General features: G+C 53.8%; 1 protein-coding gene across 25 annotated transcripts in view; it reads left to right on the plus strand.

The window, feature by feature from the left end:
- Nucleotides 1-1,408: 1,408 nt before the first annotated feature.
- IKZF1 (IKAROS family zinc finger 1) overlaps nt 1,409-14,478 on the plus strand; it is a 102,387-nt gene continuing 89,317 nt past the window's right edge. For 13 of the 25 annotated variants that reach the window (XM_042913750.1, XM_042913757.1, XM_042913794.1 and 10 more), the window contains exon 1: nt 13,945-14,163. In XM_042913750.1, coding sequence (XP_042769684.1) covers nt 14,028-14,163 — 136 coding nt within the window. In that variant the 5' untranslated portion in view covers nt 13,945-14,027. The other 12 variants (XM_042913826.1, XM_042913865.1, XM_042913811.1 and 9 more) reach the window with 10 other exon arrangements.

A 14,478-nucleotide genomic window follows, 5' to 3' on the forward strand; every position in this document is an offset into this window, starting at 1 on the left:
ACTAGTGACCACTCAGAGTCCTTTCTCTGCTATCAGCAGACGGCAAAAACTGTCATATGTGAAACACACAATCCACAAACAATCCTGTGAGGCGGCTTACCTTATTCCTACCCAGCTGTACACGGGGAAATGGAAGCTCAGAGAAGTTCAGGAACTCGGCCAAGACCACACAGCATCAACTATCCGGGTCCTTCACCTCTTACTCTTCTGCCCCAGGAGGAAATGCCTTGGCCTGAGTCCTTGATTCCCACTCCTGGGGACCCATGACACACATTTAAAGAGACACACTGGGGGCTAAGGGTGTTGTGTGCCTCTAAGAACCAGAGGTATCCTCTAACCTCTCCACTACATTGTTGGCCTCCCTGGGCTTTGCACCTTATGGCTATTGACTCATAGAATCCTGACAAGGACTCTTGCAATGAAGAGCAATGAAGTGGCATTGACTTCTTTTGCAGATAAGGGCAATGAGGCTCAGAGGTTCAGTGACTTGCCTAAGGTCATATAGGTAAGGGGTGGGCTAGGGATTAAAGCCATGGACCTTTTACTAGTTCCACTTCCTCTGGGCTCTAAGCAGGGGGAGTTAACAGGCTCTGGGCTCAGAATCTCAGAGTTTCTCTTAGCACTAATTCAGTGGTAGGAGTTGCAGAAGTGGTCCAGGAAGAACGTGTCCCGCTGCCTGGGGTTCGTGGAGGGTAGAGGACATTTCTCCCAGAGATGCACCAGGTAAAGCCGGTCCACGACTGCCTGGGCCCTGCCACCAGCAGCCTCCTCAGCCAGGCCGGCCACAGCCTTCCCCGGTGGTCTCCAGTCCCTGCCCCACTCAACTGCCCAAAGTGACATTTTCCACCTGTCACCTTTGTGCTGTTCTGTCCACCTGCAAGGCCTGCACCCCCGAGCCCCCTCCGGGCCCAGGGGCGCCCTTCCTCACTTTCCTGCAGGAAGGCATCATTTGGCCCTCCCCAGGATCTGCACTGGATCTCCTCTCTCCCGTGCAGGGGTACCTTTCCTGATGCGCCCCTGCAAGTCCTGAAGGGCAGAGCCCGTGGCTCGCTGGTCTCCATCCCTCCCTTAACGCCCAAGGGGGATGGGGACAAATCGCCTGCATTCAGATTCTCCCTCTTCTGCTCAAACAGCACACCGTCGCCTGGCTCCCGCTCGGGTGGGGCCCGGCTAATGAGAGTGACGGGCGTCAAGAGGTGCGCGGTTAGAGCCCGCATTCCTGTCTCAACGAGACACACGCAGCGCCTTCCTCGCGTGCTTCGGGGCTCGGGGAAGGGGCGGGGGGGGGGGGGGTCTGAGGTGCCGAGGCCTTCGCTGTCACCTCCTCCCGCGGCCGCCCTGTCACACCTGGGTGTGCACGCAGACCAAGATGGAAGGCGCGATCCTAACTTCTGCCTGAGCAGGTGGGAGGGAAGAGAGACGAGAGGTATTCCATTGGTTGTCTGGGAAAATGAATCGCACCTTCCCCTCACTTGCGGAGGATCAACTTTTCCCACCCCCTCGAGTGGGCACTCCTCACCCGGGGTCGCAGCCGGAAACGGGGAGCCCAGTGGCCCCAGTTCGAGGGACGTGGAGCCGGGCGGGCAACGGACGCTCCCCACCCCAGACACCGGGGAAAGTGCCTCACGATGTCCCGGGTCCCCGGAGTCCCCGCGGCGGGGCGAGCAGCACCCCCCGCCCCGCCGCCGCCTCCGGCCGCCCCGCGCGCGCGTCGCCCGCGCCGGGTCCCCAAGGGTTAAGCGCGGGCCCCGCGGCGCGGCGGCCGATGCCGCCACCCGGGCCGGGGCGCAGAAAGCCGGCCGCCACCTGCCGCGCGGGGCCGCGGCGCGATGCGGCGCTGGAATGAGGAAGCGCGGCGGCGAGGGGAGGGCCGGGGCGCGCTGCGCGCGGGGGTGGCGGCGGCGCGCCGAGCGGGCCCGGCGCGGGCGAGCGGGCTGCAGCCGGCGGCGGCGCCAGCAGGTACGGCCCGCGCCCGCCGCCGCCCCGGCGGCCCTGGAGTGGGAGTGGGGGTGGGAGTGGGGACGGAGGGGGGGCCGGGACCCAGCCCCGCGCCCCGGCAAAGTTTGTGCGCGCGGTCCCGGAGTTGCGGTCGGACCGCACCGCGGGAGCCGGCGACCCGGCGGCGGAGGCTGGGGCGAAGGCGGCGCTTCCAGCTACGCGCCCGGGGTCCGCGTCCCGCTACGCGTCCGTCTGTGCGTCCCGCTCCCGGTCCCCCTCCGCGCCCGGACCCGCGCCCCGCTCCGAGTCCCTCTCCGCGCCCGGACCCGCGCCCCGCTCCGAGTCCCCCTCCGCGCCAGGCCGAGCGCCCGGCTCCGCGCCCCGCGCCCCCCGGGTCCCGCTCCGCGTTCCGGGGCAGCAAGCCGGGCGAGGGCAGGGCGGAGCGCGCGGGGCGGGGCGGCTGCGGGCCGGCGGAGCGGTCGGCCGGAGGGGTGTGCCGCCCCCAAAGTTTGCGGAGCGCGGGCGGCCGCAGGTGGCGGGGCGCAGGGGCACGGCGCGGAGGGGGCCCAGGTGCGCGGCCCGTGGGCGGCGCTGTGCGCGCGGGGCGGCCGGCCGGCAGCGAGCGCGAAAGCCGGGTCGGAGCCGGCGGAGGAGGGGTGGGGGGATGGGGGGGGGGGGAGGGTGGCGGAGAAATGGGGAACCGGGCGAGTGAGCAACTTCAGGAAGTCGTTGTGAAAGAAAGCTGGGAAGAGCCCGGCGGCCGAGTTAGCAGGGCGCTCTAACAAGTGCGTGCGCGGCCCGGGGCGGCGACTGCGGCCACGGTCCCCGGGTCCCCGCGCAGCGCCGCCGAGCCCGAGCCCGGCCGGGACCTTGGAGGTGGCGAGGCGGCCGGCCCCGGGCGAGCCCGGCGGGGCAGAGGGAGCCCCGGCCCCGAGGTTGCTGTTCGCGCCCGAGGATCGGTCTCGGCCCCCAAAGTGCGACGCACACGTCCACGTGAGTGTTTTCCAATTGAATTTCAGTAGGAAAACTCAGAGTAGCCGGTGGCTTAAAAAAAAACAGAGAGGAAGAGAATGAAAAGACAAGGCAGTAATAGCTGTGATCCCTGCTTTCGCTCAGGTCCGCCTCTCCTTTCTGGGGATAGGGAGAGCGCTGACTTTTGTCAAAGCCTCCGCCGTCAACTTGTGCGGTGACCGAAGGCGCAGGGCCAGGCCGGCGTGGGACACTCGTGAGCCACCCCGCTGTCACCACGGGGAGGACGGTCCAGCGCCCGTTGCATTTAAATTGACATGTACCTAGAGGTGACGGAAGCCAGGCTTTATAAAGTCACCCAGGGAGAGCTTTCTCTCCTGATCTCTGAGGGGCCAGCCTTTTGCTTGTCCTGAAAAACCATTAGATCGCGTCTGAACTTGCTTTCTGCCAAATGAAGAATTATCCCGGTCTGAAAAGTTAGTGGTTCCTTTGCTGACTGCAATTTTGGCGATTAGGTTTCCAAACGCCCTGGCAAGAAGGCGTCAGGTTACTGGTGGGTGTATTTGAAAATGTATTTAAAAAAAAAAAAATGGTCAAGGATCCTCGGTGATTCCGGAGGAACCTAGTGATGATGAGATTGTTTTTTCTTCCAATTTCGAGGCACAGAGTGTGACATGTGGAGAGCAGAAAGTCCGCAGCGTCTGGACAGGCATTGCCAACACTGTTTTCCTTCTCCCCGCCCAGGGCTGCAGCCGGCCCAGAGCGAATTCAAGGCAGCGTGCTTGGCTCAGCCAGCGTTCTGCTTGTTCCCCTCCCCTGCCTCCCCCCACCCCCATCTCTGCTCCCAGACACCTTGTTTTTGAACTTGGAGACTCAAACTTCTCTTGAAGAAAATATCTACTTGCCACCCAAACCAACTCCTGTTCAAGGAGAAAAATTTATGGAATTAGAAAATATGCAATGTGTACAATATTTCAACTTTCATAGAAATTGAAACGGTTGCAAAGATGGGTTCACTTGGTTTTGAGCTGAGAGGAGAGAGAAACCAGCAGGAAACGGTTGGAGCCTCTTGGATTTCTTTCTTTGTTTGGAGACGTTTGAGGGGGTCAATGGGATTCATCTTTCAAATGGAATTTTAAAGCTGCCGTTTGAGTATGTTTCGGTATTCCGTGTGTCAGAATTGTTTCGGCGACAAATCAGATTATTTGGCAACGTGGCTAAAATTTTAAACAGTGACAAGTATCCGTGGCAGGAAGATTACCTGCTTACATCATAGGATATGCAGAACGTGTTAAAACAGAACTTGTGTGCACACATGTAAATAATGATGTCACATCTTCAAATCCCATACAGTTCTGGCTTGATATCATGTATGTGATTTTAAAACTTTCCAGGAACGTATGTGTTGATACCTTTTTTACGTGGCAAAAAACAAAAACAAAAACAAAAACAGAAAAACAAAAACGTGCTTCCCGGTCTTAAAGTCCACCCGGGTTGATGCGAGACCGTGTTATTGAGTTCAGTGGCCGTGCCATCTTCCCGTTTTGCTTCCTGGTGGTAGTTGAAGGCAGGGGCTCTGCAAATCCCAGCATGCTTGTTTGTTTAATTCACCAGCGTTTTCAGTGAAATGCTGCACCTTGAGGAATTAATTATACCTTCTCGGAATTCAGGAGCCTGGTGGCCATAATAGCCCAGTAGTGCGCTCTCGCGGGACAAGTTGGCGGGTCTGTAAAGAAAACTGTGCATGTGTGACGTTGGACGCTTTGGAGAAGTTGGTCCACAGCCTCGTGAGGGAAGGTAAACCGTGGCCGTCCGTGGCACCGGTTCCTTTGTTGAGACATTAAGAGCTTGGTGAATTTCCTGGCCAAGAGGTCTGAAACTCAGGCGTGCTGGGGGCCACCGTGTCTTTGTCACTTGGTGAGAGACTTAAGCGTTCGAGGATGATGGTTGTTTTGGGGGATCCCCCCCTTGATTTGGATTTGTGTGTCTCATGTTTAGGTAATGCAGTTGCACATTGTCAACATACATGTCAAACTTGGAAATTTGGGGGAACATGGTGGATGCCATGTGATGAAATGCCCCTACCCCCACACGTACACGAGTCCCGTGTGTGCTTCAGGATCAGGTGTGCGTGAACAGATACAGGAAATAAAGAAATTCTGTGTGTCTCTGCACATGCACACACACACACACACACACACACACACACACACACACAGAGCTGGCGTGGAGAGGGAGGCATAGGGGCAGGGTGAGAGTTTTCACATCACACAGACCTGACGTGAGTAATAAAGCCCCTCCTTTTCGGTTCTGTTTGTTCGGTTGGTTTTTGCCTTTTACTAAAGCGCGATGGGTTTTCCTCTTTATGCTGTTGAGTTTAGACGTAAACGATGTCAGTACTTTGGGTGTCTGCCCAAGACTGTGTGTGCAGGTTACAGCTTTGCAGTGAACCCAGAATCCGTCAAGGATAACACCGTTTCACGGCTCGTGTGCGTTTTTCCCATCTTCTAAGCTTTGTGATTATGAAATCATTTCGCTACGAAATAAGTATTGGTTTCCGTTGCCTTATTCTAATGGAGATTCCCCCAGTGGCTCCGGCACGGGGAACGAACCCAAGCCTCTTGTTGGTTCTCTGGCAACGCTTGTGATGTGTGAGGCTCACAGGCCTTCCTGGGGATTGTGCCTCGGGCTTCTGACCAGATGCTGCTTCTGTCTGGCCCCCGGTGCTTAAGGTTACTCCCCGTCTGGGGTGGGTCTGTTGATATTTTTTTTAATTTATTTTTTATTTATTTTTGAGAGAGAGAGAGAGCAAGCAAGCAGGGGAGGGGCAGACACACACACACACACACACACACACACACAAGCTTCAAAGTCAGATAAGGTAGGAAATAGCAGTGGGGCCCGTTGGGGACTCTCACACCCCAGACCCAACTCCAGCGACCGCAATGTGGCTGGTTCCCTGTGGAGACCCGAGGGGGCGGCGGTGCTCTGTGCAGTTTGAGAAACAACTCTGCACCCGGCTCCTCTCTCTGTGGCTCCCGTGATACCCGCCCTGCCAGGCTGTCGCTTTCATAGCTTTCCTCAGACGCGGTTTTTAAACGTTGTGTGCTACTCTGGCAAATGTCTTTAAGACGTGATGGAACGTGAGGCGTGAGATGCTGTGTGGGGACGAGGACGAGTGAGAGGCAGCCAACCCAAAGCCGCTTTGCAGAAGTTCCTGTGGGGAGAGGGGGCAGGGCCACCTCTGTGTGTGTGTCGCTGGGGGGGGGGGGTCACCCCTGAGAAGGGCCCGCGGGGCACCGGCCGAGGCCTACACCTACAGGCCACGGCCTACAGGCTTCCGTTGGCTTTTTGTCCTTGTCTGACTTTGCTGTGATAAACAGGCCGCTGCCACAGGTGCCCCCAGTGACCCACCCGCGATGCTCTGTCAGACGTGGCGAAAGCCCAGACGGCCAGGCCTGGGGGCCTCTGTCTTGCCCGGTGCAGGTCTGGCCCTGTTTCCCTTCTCCCGTGTAGCCATGTCTGCCTTCGGGGAGCCCTCAATTCCTGTTGACTCAAAGAGCTCCCTCCGTCTTCCACCGCAAGCCTGTCAGCTCAGACGTCCTCATAATCTCTGAACCCGTTTTGGTCAGGACAGGAAGCGCAAGGCTCCCTTCCTGCCCGTGTTTTCCTGAGAGAAAACTATCTTCCCTCCTTTTTTGCATATTTGGCAAATGGTCCCACCTTTCTCTCCGCCCCAGTGGAGTGTGCAGGCGGTGGTGGAGGAGACGGGCCTCCACCCCGGGGGACAGCAGGGTCCCTCTCAGGCGGCTGAGTCGAGGGGACTCCACGCGGCCCAGGGTCCGAAGACCCCACCCCAGTCCTCAAAAGGCAGCGCTCGTAGGTCTCTGGGAGGCACGCGCTCACTGGTGAGTGCCCCACGCTTTCTCTGCTGCGCTTGCATAGACGGGGGGAGAGCCGGTGTGGCCCCTGCCCAGCCCCTGCCCCGCACCCCTGCGCCACCTGTCTGGGGTGATGGAGAGCGTCATTATGCACCATTTGCACGCGCTGCTTTCGGGTGTTCCTGTGCCCCACCTCCTGATGGCTCGTGGCGCAGGGGCCACTGCTTAACGGATTGCCCAGAATGGGCCCTAATTAGTGGGAAAGTGCCTTCTTCATATTTTCTCACTCAAGTGTGCAATGATTCATTTTTCTCCGGCAATCAGCTCACTGCTAAAGGAAATCTGACTCTCTTCCTGCCGTTTTCGCGCCAAAAGTTAGCGTAATGGATATGGTGCCCAGCTGCCAGGCCGGGGGGCTCGGGGGGCCGTGGGATGTGAAGGGCGCACCCAGCATCCTTCCTCTGCCCTCCTTCCCTGCCCTCCCTCCGTCTTGCTTCTTTCTTGGTGGGGGGGGGTGGCTTGCAGAGGCTGTACAAACAACTGACAAAGAGCGGCATGAAGTATTTTTAAGCGCTCTTATCCATACCGAGGTGGGACTTTAAGCTCCGTTTTCGAGATCGCGCCGATATCAACCCTCCAAGGCGTTTTCTGGTCATTTGGAACAATTGCAGGTTGAGCCATGTGGGTCCGACTCCTTTCCAAAGCTAAGAGTTCCACCGTGGACATTGATTCGTCCGGTTTTTGGGGGGTGCTCTTTGGTCCTTGAGTCAGATTTTCGCTGGCACACTCAGAGCAAATGAGATACCTCCTTAGCCCTAAGGTCGGTGGGGGGGGGGGGGGGGATGTTTACTTTAGAATCTTCAGGAGAAATGAAAATGAGGAATTGATCTTTTATAAGCTTGTTCCTGAGACACTCTGAAATGTCCTCCAGGGTTTTAATGGAAAGGAGAGAGAGCCAGCGACCCCCCGGTGTGAGCCCCACTTTTAGCCTGAAAAACTGACCTTTTTCTCCTCCTTTGTGGCTGAGTTTTGTGTAGGGTGGAAAATTAAAGTGATATGCAAAGAGATCCACGGTGGAACCATATTGATAAATTGTGTATCCCACTTCATTAAACTGAAATCAGACCACTAATTATGGGAGGTTGTTAGAGAGATAAGGCAATTAATTCCCTTTTAAAACTCATTTGGAAATTTCGAGGGCTTTTCTACATGGGGCTTCCTGCTGCCTGGAGTTGTCCATGTTTCCCTGGATTTCAGGAACCTCCAGCTTCATGTGGAGGAGGAGAGCCTTCTGAGAAAGAAAGGAAACTTGCTAAACAATAACAACAAACAACAAGATACTTAAAAGTGAAGCATTGAAAATAATTTATACTTACTTAAGGGCCGCAGAAAAATCTGGTTGTACTGTTCAAAATTAGCTCTCCTATGTTTTGCTGTCTGACGGACATGAGCATTTTCTGCCAAATTATAAATAAGGACGTGCCGATTTCTTTGTAGCCCTACAGAGGAGGAAGTTGTAAGCTTCTGTGAGGTTCTACTGATGACACCCCACACCCGGGTTTGCATGAGGACCTTGTAGGCCAAAGGTTGTGGATTACAGACTGGGCTCTAGGCGATCCTGGTTGGGCCTGATACCCGCCAGGAACGTGTGTTCATATGGACCTCGTCATTTGTGCAGGGCTCTTGGACATATAACCCACGTCTGGGTTACAGCCCCACTGGGACCGAGCTCTCAGTCTGTCCCAGAATAAAATGGACATCTAGAACTTTCCTTGTGAACTCGATCCAACTGAAGAGGCCACCGAGAACATTGAGCGGTCTTCTTGTCTGTAATTGTTGGGTGGATTGTCATAGCAGTCGTTCTCACCAAGTAACTGATATGTGTGTTCCCCCTTCTACTCTTCTCAGAAACGGCTTGGTCTGACTTCAGCGGAGATCGTTTGAGGTTGGGGGAGCGAGGTGAATTCTGGAGTCCTGCAGCTCCCGGGACGCAGGCTAGGGTTCAAGGAACCGGGGTCTTGAATCCACATTCCGTGGGGTGTGGACGTAGTGGGAAAATGGGCACATAGGTGATTTTTTAACGCTTTTCACAAAGTTGCCTCACTTTAAGTGATTTTACTTGATGATTTGTGGGTGTTGCCAAAAAGAACAGAGGAGCTCAGAATGTGTGTCTTCTTGCAGAGAGAATTTCCCTTTGGCCCGGAAACTCTGTGGCTTTAGTGGAGGGAGTCAGTCAGCAGGGTGTCTACATTCTCCTCCCTGGAGCCAGGAGGAAACAGCCCCTCTCTCTGGGCCAAGCAGCCTTTTTCCATCGCAAGGAATAAGGGGTACCTGGAAGTCTGGGCAACCACGAGTCCCTCGACGTGTTTGCTCCGGAACACATTTTCTCTCCAGGTTCCTATGTACATTGGTAGATCTTGTCTCACTCCCAACCAGACAGCAGAGGCTAACCTGAAACGAGAAAAGGTTACAGTCCCTACCAGAATGTTCTCAGTGGGCAAATCAGCAGTGGCTCCCAGTTATTGGAAATAAACAGATGTGGGTGTATTTGTAAACAACCGGCCTTGCCTGGGGAGATTTATCTCAGTGTACTTCCTTGGGTCTCAGTGGAATGTATCTTTCGCCAAGGCAGCTCACACAAGCCCTTCAATTTAAAAAAGTCTGGCGGTCTTGTAGTGTTACCATTTGGAGGAATGTTATGGGTATACAGCACAAGTGGATTTGCGTGTTCAGTTTTCATTTTGAGGTTCCACGTGTGTCCATGAAAAGATCTACTAACACCTTAACTAAAGCCACTGCTAAGAGGACCAGAGAAGATACTGTTCTCTTTGCAAGGACAGCACTGGCAGTTGCTGAGTAAAACACTTAGTGAACATTGTAACTTTGTATTGATCCTTTTTTCTTTAAGTGAAAAAAATAACTTGAGAGGTGGGGGGCGGGCGCAATATAGGAACAGGAAAATGCTCCTCTGTTTCATCACTTTGTAATAAGAAATGACAAGACATCAGCACTCTTGGGAATATTGGTGCACATCATTATTTTGGGGCAGTTTTTATATTTTTTTAAAGGTGTAAATCTCATTTTTGTTGCACAGTCGCTGGCCATGCATGAAGGTCTTCTGAAATCGGGAAGAGGGTAGAAGAGAATGATTCTAAACTTAGATTTTTTTTTTTTTTTTTTTTACTTAAGTGATGAAGCGAAGTGTAAAAAGCCATTTATATTTGAGGAAGCTGCTTAGGAAATGGCTTCTGAGGACAGTCAGAATCAGGAAAAGTCCTATAAAAGTGAATGTAAATTTTGAGTGTGAATGTCTCTGCCATGGTTGCCACATAAACAATGTTGGGAGTAGTTTGAGAGCCTGTGGTCTAGTGCTGGAACATTCTTTACTAGCCTCTTTCCCAGATCCTTTACAGTCTCTTCTCTGCATAGGAGAATCACACAATGCCAGAACCTTCTAGGGCCCCTAGAAATCCTGTGCAGGACCTGCTTTTGAGAGCAGATGGGTGAGTGTAGGGAACCGTCCCTCTAACTCTGCCTTCTCTATTTAAAAAAAAAAAAATTCTAATGTAATGCAGTATCTCTCATCGTTCTTTATACCTCACTTGGAGACAGGTGGCTCCATGATGACATTTAGCAGTATTCTTGTGTTCTTTTCCCTTCTGCATTAAATATCTCCTTGCTGAGAATGTTTTCAAACAGCATGCTTTTTAGCTGTATTTTGAAAAGGCTTCTTCGGTCCCCCCCCTCCCTTCCTCTTTTGCATACCAGTTCCTGCCCCAAAGGCGGGGGAGGTATGTGAGGACAGAGTTGCACATCTGAGCTAATTTGCCCTGAAAAAAGCAGGTTCACAGTAGAACGAACCACTGGAGGCGTTTTCTGTGGCTCCGTTAAATATGGGGGAGGGGGAGCCCGGCGAAAGCCAAATTGGATTCCCTGCTGTCCTGTTGAAATCTTGTTTTTCATTGTTATTTGTGCCAGCAATACTCCGTGGAATAATCATGAAAATGTGTAGATTGGCAGCTAATTTTTGAAAAATGAAAAGAATCAGAAATGAAATAAGAGTGCCCAGAAGTTTTTATGCTCTCCTGACCTGTTTTGTCAAGTTGTTAGGAAAACCTATAAGGTCCCCCTGACCAGACACAAAGACCTCGCAGATTGCTTTAGCTTTCTCTTGGAACATTTCTTTTTTTACGATACAGTGTAATTCACAGTGATATGATAGATTTGCAAAAATAAAATCTACCCATCTGAAAATGAAAGGGCTCTCTCTGGGCAGGGATAATGGGTTTTATTAAAGAGGTCTGTGACCTAAGGCGTTTTAAATAGATTATAGGCTTGGCCTGTTTTCCCCACACACCCGCCCCCTTCAAAACAAGCGTCATTGATAAGGAAATAACCCCCAAATGTAAGTGTAATGCAATCTCACTCTTCAGGAGGGGGAAAAAACAAAGATCAACAGTATACATTTTATGCAATAAGCAGAATTTGACTTCACCGTGGAAGTTGTGGGATGAAGTCTGCCTTTACCTGCACAGTAGTACCAAGGACACACTTCTTTCCTGTTAGGACACAGGGAACGTCCACTCCTTGCTCGTTGTCCGTTTGAAATTTGGGACCACGAGCCTGGGCTCTGCGGTTCGCCAGGGCGGGAGTGAAAAACGCGTCTCCGTGGAGAGGTTGTGGGTTCGGATCAGCTCCGCTGTTGTGTTAGACGGGTGCCTTCGTGCGGGCTGCTGCATTATCAGCCTCAGTCTTCTCATCTATAGAAGGGAAATCATATACAGATCATGCGCGATGATTACAGTTGTACAGTGTAATCGCGAAGGTTACAGGTACACGTTTAACAAATGAACACTGCGCCAGACACATAAAACGGTGGACAAGGTAGACCAGGTGCCCACTCCCGTTGGCCTGTTAAGTGCCGTTGTCAGTTGCTTGAATAAAGCCATATCCATTTCTTTACTGCCTCTTCCTGGCACATATAAGGTACTCGAGAAATGTCGTGAAATGGCACTGGGCAGAAAGTCACCTCTGTGTATCAGGGGCGGGGAAAGGCATTGTTTTTATGTATGGATGCACTTTTAATTGGGGCATAATTGCAATGTAGCATTACATTCGTTTCCCATGGACAACATACCAATTCAATATTTGTGCATATTGCAAAGCGATCACCATGATAAGCATAGTGAACACTCCTCGCCACACAGGGCTCCAAAAAAATTCTGTTTTGCGCCACGAGGGCTTTTAAGATTTACTCCGTTGGCAACTTGCAAACAGGCAGGACAGTCTTATTAACAGCCTCTCGCTGCGCAGATATGGCATTTTCTTTAGTTTGTGTCCGTTGCTTGAACCACAGAGAACTGAGGGTTTTTTGTAAAGCTTGTGGAGGAGTTGTGTGAACCTGGGGAGCAGACTCATGCTGAGTGACCACCGGGGTTCGTCACGGCCAGTTGCGCATGCTGTGCACTTAGCCGTGCTGGAACAGCCATGACTTCGGGCTGCTCGAAAAGGAATCAAGTTGTGGTTCTGGACGGGCAGCTGGCTTTTCATTTTGACTTCATTATGGGTGAGCACGGCGATTTCAGAGCAAATGATATGAAGGGAGGGGCTCATCTTAGGGAAAGGAAAGGGCACTTCAGGAGGCTGAGGACGGGGCTGGGGACCGCAGCCAGCCCTGCACACGTGACAGTGGCCCTTGAGGCTCCTTGTGGCTCTCGGGGCTGTTCTTGGGGCCACCTGCTCGCTTGCAGGTGGAAATGAGGACAGTACTGGAAACTTGCCCAGCTCCTGGCCCAGGAGCCACGACCGCCCAGGGCGGTTGGATGCATCTTCCCAGGGGACAGCCAGGTCCCCAGTCCATCGTGGGTGTGGAGGAAGGAAAGAAGGACAAGGGACAAGGTGGGGGGGGGGGGTGTTTCCAAAGCTCCCTGTCCCCAGGGCTCCTTCACAGGGTGGCCCCAGCTGTAAGGCCATGTCTCCCCTGGCCTGGCTGCAGGAGCAGAAGTGTGCTGGGCCACCTTTGCTCCGTCTCTCAGCCCTTGTGTTTGCCCCTCTGCACCCCTTGCTTTCTAGAGTTGCTGATAGGCCAACTCCATGAAACCGAAACCAGGCAAGTCCTGTTGGAGCAGAGGGACCTGGGAGAGACAGAGACACAGACACAGAGAGGGAAGGGGAGGGAGGGAGAGACAGCAAACGGTGTTAGGCTCAGTGACCGCTCCAGAGAGGGAGATGGCCGTGGGCAGTGGCTTCTGACAGCAGGCTCTGCCCCCCACCCCCGGAGGGACAGCCCCCGACGTCGCTGTCACGCTGGCCTCCACTTATCTCCGCATCTGTTTCCCCTTGTGCAAGATTCAGAGCCACTGGCTCCAAAGACACAATAAGAGCATTCAGGGCCTAAAAACTGCCCAGGCGATGGGTGTTTGCTGCTGTGGTGTTTTCTGCCGTCGATCGGTTCAGAAGTTCAGGTGTCTGGGTATCCCCGGGCAGAGTAGAAAATCACAGTTGACTTCTGTGAAATAATCGTTCCCTCTGGCTTCTCCCTCCGCAGACCTACGATCCTGGTTTTTGTGTAGGTGCCGGTTCTCGAAAACAAGTTGTTGATCCGCTTGTGTGATGAACCCCTCTTTCTGATCGTGAGCTCCTTCGTGGCGGAGACCCTGTCCAGCCCGAGCTCTCCGCTTTGCACTTGACGCTGGACACAGACAGTGTCCATGTGGGAGAAGACGGCCAGGAAGCTGTCTGAAAATGAGTGCAGAGCCCCGCCCCCCCCAGACACGCATGCCCCCCCCAGCTGCCCCTCTGTCATCTCGGGTCTTGGAGGGGACGGAATTTCCTCGCCCTCACATCAGTTTCCCATCGCTGAATGATTTGTCTGATCTTTGCCTGAAAACAGTCACTTTTACCAAAAAAAAAAAAAAAAGTCACGACTGTTCCATCCCAAGAGATGCAAATTTGGACTTTGGGGAAGTTTGAAGGAGCTGGTCAAGTCCCCCCATGTCCCCCTCCCCGTGTGATGGCAAGCAAGCCCGGCTGCAGAATTCACGGGGCGTGGGCCCTGTCCCCGAATTGTCAAGAAAGTCAAAGCAGTGGTAACAAGCCGACATTAGTCTTGAGCAAGGGGGCCACACGCCCACGCGGAGCAGGATTCATTCAGACTGTGTTTGAAAATCTAGGTGGTGCTGATTACCCAGTGGAGTTACACATAGTGGGGGTGGGGGTGGGGGTGGACATTTAGCGAAAATGGAAACAGGCGTGTTGACACAGATTCCCCGTCCTCTGCTCAGTGTCGCCGGCCCCCAGAACACCCGCCGTCCTGAGTGTGCAGACGGCTGCTGGGATGGGGCTGCCTCCTGGAGGGGACACACAGGACACACAGGTGAGGTGACTGCCTAGGGCAGACCTTTCCGGCCCAGCAGAGCCTGGTCTGGGCCTCAGACCCTCTGTTTTCTGCTTTGTGGCACCTGTCACACCTCCTGCCTGAACCGCCAGACCCACGACGGGGGACCTGATGTGAATGGATTCTGGCCCTGGCCTCAAACCCAGAGGGTCTCCCTCTCTGCCGCTACCATGAGGGAGGACGCCTTCTCCCTGAGAGCCAAGGTGGGGAGCCATCTATGGGGCTTTAGGAAACAGTCTGTCCTTTGCTTGGAAATAGCTTGATTCTACAGTAGGATGCTGGATAAATCAGTTC

This window comes from Panthera leo, chromosome A2 (assembly GCF_018350215.1).
Source record: "Panthera leo isolate Ple1 chromosome A2, P.leo_Ple1_pat1.1, whole genome shotgun sequence".
Taxonomy (NCBI): domain Eukaryota; kingdom Metazoa; phylum Chordata; class Mammalia; order Carnivora; family Felidae; genus Panthera; species Panthera leo.